Source organism: Benincasa hispida, chromosome 4 (genome assembly GCF_009727055.1).
Source record: "Benincasa hispida cultivar B227 chromosome 4, ASM972705v1, whole genome shotgun sequence".
NCBI lineage: Eukaryota > Viridiplantae > Streptophyta > Magnoliopsida > Cucurbitales > Cucurbitaceae > Benincasa > Benincasa hispida.
The window spans coordinates 56,190,416-56,202,739 of record NC_052352.1 but is presented as its reverse complement, the minus strand read 5'-3'; the positions used below and the strand labels follow the sequence as shown (position 1 = coordinate 56,202,739).

Sequence of the window (12,324 nt, the reverse complement as noted above, 5' to 3'; positions counted from 1 at the left end):
ATTATGGGGGTGGGTATTAGTTGCAAAGTTAGCTCAACAGTGCAATTCAACCTAATATTACTTTTCTCTCAAATCCTATTCTCTCTCGGGTTCCACCTATTGGGCCAAGATATGTTAACATCAGAGGACAGTTACAGATATAGCAATCAAGTTCAACATATTGGCATATATAGCACAATATCAAAGAATTTGAAGATATAATATAATTTAGATTCAGTTTTCAAAATCTATCAATGATAGATATTACTATATTTATAATTATTTTAAAATGTAGCTATACATTTAATTATTAGTCCAAAAATGGAACTCGTTGCAATTACTCTAACATTCAAAGTGTAGAGCCTTTTAGGCACTCTTGAAGACCAAGCTAACCAATGGATTTCACTTGCTTCAATTCATATTGATGGTGAAAGATATGGTTATTCCCTTAATCTTGACTCAATCATACTAACAAACATTGAATCAATATCAGAGTGAAGAGAAAGGAATTTCTGTTTTAGTTCTTAGTTTCAAATATTAAGTGAGGTTTAAGTTTTCAATTGTGGGTCACTCTTGGATTTACAATTGTTTTTTTCCTTCCTAAAGATACATACAATGCTTTTGTAACTATAAATATTTATCTCCAATCCAAGTTATTTGCACTATCAGAAAAGAAATGTGGAAATTAAAAGATTAGAATTAAAAGGGGGGGGGAAGAGAGAAAAGAAAAGAAAAGAAAAAAGGGGGTATATCTTATCTAACATGTCACATCTTCATCTTTTTTATCATTCTACAATCAATTTTCATTTCATCTAATACTCAATTTTCACCCCCATCTAATACTCATGTCCATATCCATAACACTTTTTCAAAGTCACATCTATAAAATAGCAGCAAATAATGTTTATGAACTAAAATAGACATTTTAGAGTATCGAAAACGGATCCAGATCTTTTGATATCGCTCTCGATACCAACCCAAGTATTCATACCATTCGATATTTACGATAAAACCAGAAGTATTGTCTAGTAAGCAAAATAAAAAGGGAAATTAACCAAGTAATTAGTCCATGGATTGAAAGTTCAAACAATTATTTAGTCAGAAGTCTAATTGGAATAGCCATCACAAGAAAAGTCCAAACTATTTCTATGTTTTTGCTCAGTGCACATGGTAAATATGTGGAAAATGGTGGGAAAAAGGGATAAATAACAAGAAGCTTTGGAACAATTATTTTCAATTACTTTCAGAATATACTGTACAGGAGATCAATGGTTAACAATGGAAGTACTTGATACCCAACTAATGGCAAATCTACCAAACCAACGGCAATGGACCCATCTCTCTCAACCAGACTAAGAATAAGCTTTCCTATGATGCTGCTAATATTCTAAATTCGCAACTGCTAATCTCGATATTTCTCATAAGTTCGGCTCGTACAATTAGTAAATATGGGATTTTTAAAAAAAATGGGTGAATTTTTTAATAAAGAATTGCCTGATTCGACATCACTGACTTGTGAATCCAGAACTTGAATCCCGACTTCCAGTGCGTGTCGCAAGAATGGCAAATGTCATTCGAAAATTTGCCGGAGGTGAGCTGCCAATGGCAAACTTTACATGACAGTTCTGCCCATGAGAAAAAAAGAGAATCATCAGCAACCACGTGTCAACGAAACAAAATCGTGCGAGTGAGAATGCAAAATTTTCTTTTCGTATGTAGAAATCAATTTAATTACCAATAGCTAAATGATTTAGAACCTGTTTCATATGACAGACCATAGTTTTTAAGACAACAAAATGTGGAAAACGAATGCAATTTGGCTACTTAACTCTATATCTACTTGATCGAGCAATTTAAACATTAAAAAGTAAGACAGTAGACAATAAAAACAATCCCCGTTTTGCTGACCTGTTTCATTCCCCTTTCCAATCTACTAAATCTGTTCGAGATACATGTAGCTTTGAAACTCGTTCTTCTTCGTCCATATCATTGACTACACCCCGACATCTAGGATACCCGCAATAACAAGCTAGTTGTTCATCAATGGAAAAAAACCTGAATGCAGAATGAAATATCAGCATCTACAGACTGCATAAAATAAGATGTAATCATCCAGAATGAGCAGAACCTATAATCATATGTAAGTTCTTCCCATCGCTTAATGTCCCTCTTTGCAAATATTATTATGTGCTCATCTCCATTGACACTTATAACTCTGGAGTAGCAATTTGGCTGCATAAAGGAAATATTATTGTGAATAATCAATGACAATTTCTTGTTTAGAAGAGGAAAAAGATGAAAATAGAGTAACAAAAACAGAGAGATTGAATTACATAACCAAATTATTGGGACAGGAAAACTGCCAACAAAGAATTTTCCTTACTGAAAATGCAAGTTTTCACTCCTTAATTAGGTTGCACTCGAGAATAGAAGATCCTTTAATTGAGGACGATAATTTTCTCGAGTTCCACATCAAACTTGCAGTTTAGTTTTCTGTTATTGTATATAAATTCATTTTCATATTTTGTGATCAGGCTGTCAAAGATTCTATTTCACAGTTCCAAAATAAACAATTTCGATGTCTGAATGAAGTTCATCACAGGTGACAATGGCAGTGTCATCATTTGATCTTAATCTACTATCTTTAGTTTTAAGAATTGGACTATATTTAATGTCCCTGAACTCCATAAATGACCTTATCAGTAGTACAACAGCTACATCGACTACGAGGTGTTGTGTTTGTTGTTTGGCAAGAAACGTGACATTTGATTGAAAAGGAGAAAGATTTACAGTAAAGTTTTTATAGATAAAGCAGAAGCCTAAGCACTTTACAGAGCTCCCAATCATCCCATCCTTCAATGGTATAAACTTAGTACGTCAGCCTTCCCTTTCTTATTTGAGTTTTTCTTTTTATTTAAAGATCTCTGTGAAGAGCAACACTTGCTGTGTAAGATAGCTGAGTTCATGAGAGAAAAACAGGAGTTAAGTTTCTCTTCCAACTTCCAAGCATCCAAGGAAAATATTTAGCTTACTTGCATTCATCCCCACAAAGCACTATGATATGAGATAATTCTACTGACACCCAATTTAATGGGTCATCTCATAAGGAGAAAGAACGCTAACAAGTTAAAATGGGAAAAGGTAAAATAAATGAATAGCTAGAGTAAGTAATGCATACTTCACAAGAGTGGTTGATCAGATGAGCAATGCTCCCAGCCCTTGTAGCGTCGATTACTCTTTCATCATCAATTCTAAACATGTAAGTGCCAGCACCCTGAAATAAATGGAACTCATTAACTTTTCTCAGTCCGATTCCATTAAAGTGGAAGGGGAAAATCCAAAATCTATTAGAGGATAAATAAAGGAATGCTTCTAAATTTACCAAATTCAAGAAAACCACAACTCACTTCCAGAAAACCGTTTTATTTAAGCAACCTAGCTTTTATCGAAAAAATAAAAGAATACAAGATCAAACAAAAACAAATATTAAAAAAAGAGTCAAACACTAACTACATAAAGGACTTCAATTGAAAAGAATAAGACCAATATAATAATTACAAAACAGCCTAGTAACCAATGCATAAACAGAAGCATCAATCCTCTCCCACTTACTTTTTGCCCAATGTTCATATGTTATTTCTTTGTTTGGATCTTTTCGTTTCATCTTGTATCTTTAGGCATTAGTCTCTTTTCATTCTCCTTTTTTAAGAACATAACTGCTTTCATTCAGAAAAATGAAAGAATACAAGGGCATACAAAAAACCAAGCCCACAAAAACCCCTAGAGAAAGGGTTTCCAACTCAGTAAAAACCTAGGGAATAATTACAAAATGTCTTCCAAACTGAAGCCCAAAGAGAGACATGGAACCTCACCATCCTTATTCCACCCCAAAAAGACTCCAATTGAAAAGAATAGACTCCAATCGAAAAGAATGACTACCTCCTCCAACAAAGAACAACAATCCTTATTCCACCCCAAAAGGAATGCTGTCACCACCTCCAACAAAGAACAACCATCCTTATTCCACCCCGAAAGGAACGCTGCCACCAATCCCACAGGTAATTTGCGAACTTCAACTCCCACAACAAATGAGTGATCCTCATGATGCTTCCTACGCAAGATAAAGGAGGAATGCCTTTGGACATGACCTAAGGTATTAACTCTCCCTGTAAAACCTGCTCAGCAAAAACCTTAAACCCTTTGGAATTTGTACCTTGCATACAAAGGAGAAGACCAAAGCCTGGAAAGAGGATAAAAGCTTATATAGGAATGACAAGAAAACTCCCTAGCATGGTCAAGGGACATCCTAACATCCCTCCTCAAGGAACAATAAGGTTGAGCAACTCCCTAGCATGGTCAAGGGACATCCTGACATCCCTCCTCTAGGAACAATAAGGTTGAGATCTGTCACCTCGACCACAACTCTGTTAGAGAAAGGGCAACAAAAGTCCAAAGAAATTGAAAAAGATTGGTCAGGAGAAGACAACGCCGAAGCCACATAATGCAGCTTCTCATCCGAAAGAAAGTAAAATCGAGGGAACAAGTCACAAAGGTTTGTCTGCCACTCATCGATCATCCAAAAGCAAACACTTAGGTCATCCAAAAAACCAATTTAAAGAAAATATTTTCCAAATGCTCCAGTTCAAGTGAACAGTTTTTTTGGAAGCTCGACCTGCACTACATGTACAAGTATATCTATGTATGCATGTGAGTGTGTATATATATATCTCAAGAAGATAAAGCGTGGTTGAAGCAAAAAATGCATGGTTGAAGTAAAAAATTAAATTTTTTTTTAAAAAAAAACCCAAATGCTATAGTTTTTCCGTTTAGTGTTAAGTACTATCTCTCTAAGAAGAAACCCTAAGGAGCTGGCCTTTGCACTACACCCCCTCATAAGCGAATCATAACAGTCAATTATATCCTTGAGAAAAACTTGCCTGATTAGACGAGGTTACAACTCAAGAACACCTTAATACAGTCAGATTACAAGAAAGCTGAAACAAAACTAACGCTAGTAAGTATTTAATCTCAAAGTATGGTTATTTTGTGAAAAACAATTTTATTCTACTTCAACTATATCAAAGAACAAGCACACTACATGAATTAAATGGCAGCAAACAAATCGTAATTGTCAAGGAATTTTACTCCTTTTAAGCTTAAGCAAAAAAATAATCAAGTTGATTACATAAGATGAGATGTGCTTTGAGAAATACACGAGTGAAGTTAACCAGTGATTATTGTAACTAAGCCAAATTTCAAGAAATTGCATTTCTTTATCTTGAATTATTCGTGATTGGATTTCGAAATTTAGAGATTTGAAATTTGTTTATTTTAGTTAAATCAATTTAAATTAATCTTGGTAAAAGACATGAATTTAATTCTAAGTATTGAGAATTGAATTTAATTTTGGTTTGGAATTTTAATTGTTGGGGTTGAAGTGAGGAATTTTATTTATGCATGTTTATTGGAGGAAACAAATTTTTAACGTATATATTTTGGTTTGGGGAAAGGGGAGAAATTAGGGTTTTTAAAGAAATTTTATTTATATATTAGGGGTGTCTCGTTAAGCGTGCAAGGCAAAAGAAAAAGAGAGAGAGAGAGAAGGGAAATTTCTCTCTTCTTTCATCGTGACAGCACACCCCCCCCCCCCCCGGTTTCTCTTATCTCCCCTTCACGCTTCGAGCGCCGCTACCCACACAAATCACTAACGCATGTCACGCTGTCGTCGACGACCACCTCCTGACGAAGCCACGCCGCACCCCCTTGCCAATCGAAGCCCATCCGCCTGACAGATCCGGTTCACACGCAAGTCGGTGAGTTTGTGTGCGTACGAGTCCGCCAGCCAATGTCGTCCGTTCGTGGGTTGCGCCGCCAGGTTCCCCTTCACCGGCCGTGAGCATTGTCGAGTCGCCGTTCCAAACCTGTTTCGCACTGGCCGTTGTCAACACACACGCATCGCCGCTCGATTTCCTCCATGTGTCGCCGGTGAATTGTGGAATTTTGGGTGAGTTTTGGTTCAGGTTGGACGTTCTTGAAGGATTCTTGTTTAAACCTTATTTATCCACTGAATTTGGGTTAATTCTTGATTTGTCTTCAAAGTTGGATCATCAAATTAGTTTTCTTGTACCATTGGGTATCGTTCAGCAAGCTCAAGTGTATTTTGGCACTCCTTTGGTGAGTGATTTTGGTCTTGAAGAATAATTTGGAACATTATCAGTGTCTGAGGATTGGTTTTAACCCTTAATTATTGGTTTATGTTCAAGTTGGATCACTTGCGAGTTTAGGGGACGTTTTGGATCAAGTTGCTACTTAAGTGAAATTAAAAGGCTTCTAAAATATTGTTATGAATGAATTTGGGTTTGATGGTTAAATTAGAGTTATTTGGCCTTTGTCCTAGAACCTAACTCCAAGTTGGAAAAGCTAGAAGAAAGGTTATCTTATGGGTTTATTTTGCTGTCATCTTTGGACCTAATATCAAGGTAAGCTACTTACTGTCGATTCACCCTCGAACTTAAATGGTGTTAAGTATGTGGTTGTATCATGTATTTTGGATTAAAATGTTATGACTCGCTATGTTGGGTTGATGTGGGGCTATGGGGGGCCTGTGTTTATGCCATGGGAATTTATGATTTCATGTGAATGTCGCAATGATTGAATAATTGATGGACTTTGTGACTGTTCTGAAAACTCATAAGCATGACTTAAGATTATGATTGTATGATTATGACCATGTTAGACTAATTGTGACTCTTGGAAATAAGGGATTTAGTTGATTGTCTATAGTCTCGGGGGTATTATATTATTTACTTTTACCTATTTTTCTTTCCTTTTTTGTATTTAGGTTTGTTGGAACTGATAAATAAGAATCCTCTTGTATTTCTCATATTATATAAAAAATTAATAAAACGGACTCTCTATCGTGGTTAGGATTTTCCATGTAAATCTTGTGTCTCCTCTTTCCCTCTCTTTTAACATGGTATCAGAGCATGGTGACAAAACCCTAGCCGCTATCAACGAAAACCAACCGGTGCAAGATAACCTTAATGTTGCACCAACATCACTTCCGCCACAGCCGTCGATGGAGCCTCCGACCAACACCATCGCCGTCGCCGCCGCCGCCACTGCCATTCAGACCACCATTGACCGGTATCTTTGATCGCTGCAAATACATCCTCAACAGCAATCGATCAGGAACCCTAACGCCACCAGCTCTACTCCCAACACCGACACCACCATCTCTGGTCCTATCGTCGCTGCCTTTGGTCCCATTGCCATCAACCACTTCACCCAGCCACCGGATTATGACACTGTGCACTCAAGTCTCGATAGGAAGACTAACATATCACCTAGTGAGCCCAATAGTAGGTTGCTTATTGGGTATATATATACTCATTCTTTCGTCTTTATGTGTTTTAAGTATGGGAAAAGACCAGACGGCGAATGACAAGGAGAACCCATGACCTGGCCGTTGGGACTTGGCTTCCTTCCACACTTAGGTTTTCTTTTAGTTAGACATGATTTGGTTAGGATCTAGTATTTAAAACTCCTGGTTATTTTATTTGTTCATTTGTTAGTTTATTTTTATTTGCTTAATTTGTTCATGTGTTTTCAATAAGTTATCGTTTTAGAGCTTTATTAAATGAAATAGAGATTTTATTTCTTTTTTTCCAAACCTCTCTACAAATAATATACTGTCAAGCTCATGCATACATGTAGTAACGCCCTAGTTAGATATTAGAAAGTCGGGTCATTACAATTATTCCACAAACAAGAATATTTTATCACAAAAAAAAAACCCAACCCCAAACCCCAACACCAATGCATTCAAATTAAAAAATCATGACCGATATAAAAAAAGAAATATGGTAATCAACATGATCAAAGAAAAGACAACCCACTTAATATATCAATCAAGAAAACTCATTCTAAATCCAAATGGTGAAACTTCTATTGCATGGGTGTGACATATGATTGATACTACATGAAACCGACAAACAGATTAATGATACTGATGAACTTACCACCAGTAAATTATATATGAACCGCTCCCTCCTGTCTGCAATGGGAGGTCTAACAATTTCTCCCGTGTATTCGATTACCTAAAGAAATCAAATTTTATATACTTACTGAAAAAGGAACAATAAACGAGAATAACATTGTTTTTACCATATCCCCTGCTCTGTGTGGATGCTTAGCAAAGATTCCAAATCCATGAATCCCAGACTTCCCTAAAGAGCCAAAAGAGGTTTCAATTGAAAGAAAGCCAGTTAGATGGATAGATCTTTTTTAGATAAGCAGTTAGATGGATAGATATAAGAACTTGTTAAATCCATCCTCAAGTAAACTATTCCGTACAATCATATAGAGGGTGTTTGGGGCAAGGAGTGGAATAGTGAGCTCCAAGGAGTTATGAAGTCTAGGGAGTTGTGAACTCTTGAGATCCACAGTGTAAAAAGTTGATGAAGTATAAAATTGATGTTTTTTAGTCATGGAATCCACAAACTCCTTAGACCAAACAAGGAGTGGAGTTCACAACTCCTACTTCCCAACTCCTTCTAAACTCCTGGTGGATCTAACAAAAAGAGTAAACTTGCTTCACAACAATAAGTTCAAGAATTAAAATGAGTTTCCTTTGGGCATAGAAGTAAACTTGCTAATGCATTCACAACAATAAGTACAAGAATTGAAATGATTTTTTTTTTTTTTTTTGTTAAGTGAGGATTATTGTTTTATCTCATTAAGAAAAAACACATGAAACTAATTGAATAAGATAAATATGTTTTCTTAAAAAAAATGGTGACTGAATTAATAAAAATTTATTATCAAATGTTTCCTAATGGAAACCAACGCAGTTTCCTAATTGTGGCTGAATTAGTTAAAACCTACAAGAACACAAAATGAGGGGAAAAAAGGGTTTTGCAATTTAATCCTTACCAAATGCAAGTCTTTTCCTGAACGTTTCCCTCATAAATTTGTATTTTTCAGCCACGGAAAGTATGTTTCGAGGATCAAGCTGACAAGTTTTCAAATGTTGAAGTGAAAATTTCATGCCTAGAACTCCAATGCAAGGCAATAAGTTTCCTGATAACAAATGTTGGGAATAACCGCTCGCTATATAAGGCTGATTTTCAACAAACAATCGTTTCAAGGATGCAGCAGCAACGGCTTCAGGTGCTTTGCGCCCTCTTCTCCCAAAGTAATTATAAGGCTCTGCCAAGAAGAGGACAATATATCAAAGATAGAACACTTCGATGTGAACCAACAGAACATATTATGGGGAGAACAGCAAAACAATTTCTATAAAACTGTCAACAGAATAGGACTTGTCATTGAAGATACAGTTATTTCTTTCTCCCCTAGATTCCAAAGATATGCTATTTTGATAGCCAGTAAAATAAATTTCTAACTCCTCCATAACTACCGAGCAGGAAAAAGTTGAAATTTACGGTGAATCTAGGGATTACTCTGTCAAAAGTCTCCTCCTAATCCTAAAATCCCTGTTCTGGGATTCAACCCACCAACAATCTGCAACTGGAGCCCCTTTTCTGGATGAAAGGGCAAGAAAATCTGAAAGTGCCATTAGCCCAAGCATCCTCCCAAACATGAATATAAGTGCCATTAGCCACTTTACAGCCTGAAAGACTTCAAAAAATCATCTCTACTATTGTCAACATCAACCCACCGTTTGCCTCTTGCCAACCCTCTCAGGGTTTATTAATCCAACCATGGATGGCACAACCACCCTTCTCCTTCTCCATAGGCTATTCCCTTCTTGGGTAAACCTCCAAAGCAATGTTTAACAGAGCTTCATTCCTTTGTTCAAGGGAAAGATGTCATTAGTAACAATTTAGTCCAGGAACTTCTGTAACAATTTGTGACGAGCTAATCGACAGGGCTTCATCTAATCTATTGTCCATTCAAACATTAGTGTGTAACAATTTAGTCGTCCAAGTAGTCCCAATGTGAAAGACGTTAATAATAAAATTGCTTATATATGCATGTAGATCAACAAATTAAAGGGGGACCAAATTTCTTAATAAACTAAGAAGACTAAATTATTACATAATGAAAACCTACACTTAATTTTGATTAGATTCTTCACATTGGGTTACAAATTTTAAACTATACCAACAAAATTGTGACACTTGTTCCAAGACTAAATTGTTACCAATTTGAAGTACATATTTTTTTTGTTTTTGATTGAAACAACTGCTTTCATTGAGAAAAAATAAAAGAATACAAGGGCATACAAAAAACCAAGCCCACAAAAACCCACTAAAGAAAGGGTTTCCAACTAAGAGAAATAATGTCTAGAGAGAAGTTACAAAAGACCTTTGAAACCAAAGCCCAAAGAGATGCATGAAATCTCACCAACGACTAAACCTCACTATAATCCCTCTCCACGTCCTAACACTCTATTGTTCCTTTCTCCCAAAGATTCCACAATAAAGCACACACCCCAGCAAATCAAAGAAATTGGCTTTTCTCTCGAAAAGGCAGATGGAGAAGGAACTCCCCGATCATCAACCAAACATCCCCCTGACGAGCAACCGAGATATCAAACTCTTGCAAAAAAACAAATCCAAACGAATCTCACGAATTGACACTCCCAAAAAAGGTGATCTATACTTTCCTCCACCTTCCGACAAAGAATGCAACAGAAGGGACCCATTAACGAAGACATCTTTCTCAAAATTCTATGCAACGTATTCACACGACCAAGCAAAACCTACTAAACAAAGAACTTAACCTTCTTTGGAATCTTGATCCTCCACAAGACATCAAAGACCGACTCGAGAGACGGTGAAGGATCCAACAAAAACCTGAAAAACAACTTACAAGAGAAACCCGCAAGCGGGTCAAGACTCCAAACACAAACACATCCATCCTCCCGATCTTGAAATTAAAACCCTCAAAATGAGAAGCCACCTCATTCATTTCCTTATTGGTCAAAGACCAACAAAAGCCAAAGAAGAAAGAGATCAAATTACCTGACCAAACCAAGAAGTTCGACGCAAAGCAATTTTTCAAAGAAGACAAATGATACAGCCTAGGAAACGCAGCAGATAGGGGTCTATCCCCCACCCAATGATCCTCCCAAAAATACATCTCCTTACCATCTCCCACGATATAGAAAATAAGATGAGAATAAGAGGGAAGCAGAAGAGAAATGTCTTTCCAAGGATTTTTTGTGTGTACCTTTGCTACCCACTCAAGGGTTGGGGACCGTGTTTGCTCAGGATAATCTTTTGCCACAAAGCTTCGGGCTCAAGGGCAAAACACCATAACTGTTAAGCCAACAAAGCTTTGTTACAAAACCTTAAATTTCCGAGCTCTAGCCCTCCCAGATTCATAGGTTTCCCGACTGCATCCCAGATAACCAAATGGGACTCCTTTCCTTCCTCCACCCCTTCCCAAAGAAAGTCTTTCATGAGCTTCTCACTATCTTTGCAAACCGACAAAGAGCACAAAAAAGAGAGAAGTAGTAGATGGGAATTCCGCTCAACACCCACTTAGTTAACGTCATCCTCCCAACTTTGGAGAAAATGCTTTTCTTCTACGAAGCAAGCCTTTTCCTTACCTTTTCTAAGGGAGCATCCCTTAGAAAAAGTACATATACTAAATCTTGAAAATTAAAGTTCAATGACTAAATTGTTACTTCAATGAATATAGTAAAGGAAAATATAGGGATCAAATATGTTATTTCACCATAAGAGAACAGTTAAAACTCTCGATAAAAGAACACCCCACAAAAGAAAGAAGCAAAACTAGTAAACCTGCAGTTTCTAACAATGATGCAACTAATCACAAATTTAATTCAACAATTAAAAGTGCCAAACCTGTACGAGCACAACCAGATGGATTGCATGGTGGAGTATAATTGGAGCACTGCTGTCCAGCTTGCCCTATACGATCCTCAGCCATTAAACGCTCATTAGATGGTGGCCTGTGTTTCTTGCAAAAGGAAAGTAATCGAATACACTGATGTTCTTCATCTTCATCCGCAGCAAGTAGATGGAGCCTGTCATCTTCCTCAAGCTTTGAAAATACAAAAAAGAAAAGGAAAAGAAAATCAACAAGTTACTACGGCAAATGTTTGTATAAATTTTAAAAATAAATAAATAATCCAGCAAACAAGCGTTAGCAAATGGATGGATAGTATACCTCTACACAAAGACCAGCAGCTCGTGCACAAAGAGGGTGATATGCTACATAACAAGTATTGTTTGAACACTGTTACAAAGTAGGATACGGTTAAAGTAAAAATATGAATAAATGTAAAGCAGGGATCGGGTACTTTGTCATAACCACATACTTCTGTCAAAAAATTATATTACTTTTTGT

General features: G+C 36.6%; 1 protein-coding gene across 3 annotated transcripts in view; it reads right to left on the bottom strand.

Moving 5' to 3' along the window:
* Positions 1 to 1,196: 1,196 nt before the first annotated feature.
* LOC120075405 (histone-lysine N-methyltransferase ATX2-like) overlaps positions 1,197 to 12,324 on the bottom strand; it is a 31,032-nt gene continuing 19,904 nt past the window's right edge. For 2 of the 3 annotated variants that reach the window (XM_039028780.1, XM_039028778.1), the window contains 9 exons: positions 12,145 to 12,213; positions 11,820 to 12,018; positions 8,914 to 9,189; positions 8,146 to 8,207; positions 8,001 to 8,078; positions 3,158 to 3,253; positions 2,108 to 2,211; positions 1,888 to 2,034; positions 1,197 to 1,604 (listed from right to left, as the gene is read on the bottom strand). In XM_039028780.1, the coding sequence (XP_038884708.1) occupies positions 1,893 to 2,034; positions 2,108 to 2,211; positions 3,158 to 3,253; positions 8,001 to 8,078; positions 8,146 to 8,207; positions 8,914 to 9,189; positions 11,820 to 12,018; positions 12,145 to 12,213 (1,026 nt within the window). In that variant the 3' untranslated portion in view covers positions 1,197 to 1,604; positions 1,888 to 1,892. Of the gene's footprint in view, positions 1,605 to 1,887; positions 2,035 to 2,107; positions 2,212 to 3,157; positions 3,254 to 4,916; positions 4,974 to 8,000; positions 8,079 to 8,145; positions 8,208 to 8,913; positions 9,190 to 11,819; positions 12,019 to 12,144; positions 12,214 to 12,324 lie in introns of those variants that run through there. The other variant, XR_005481331.1, reaches the window with a different exon arrangement.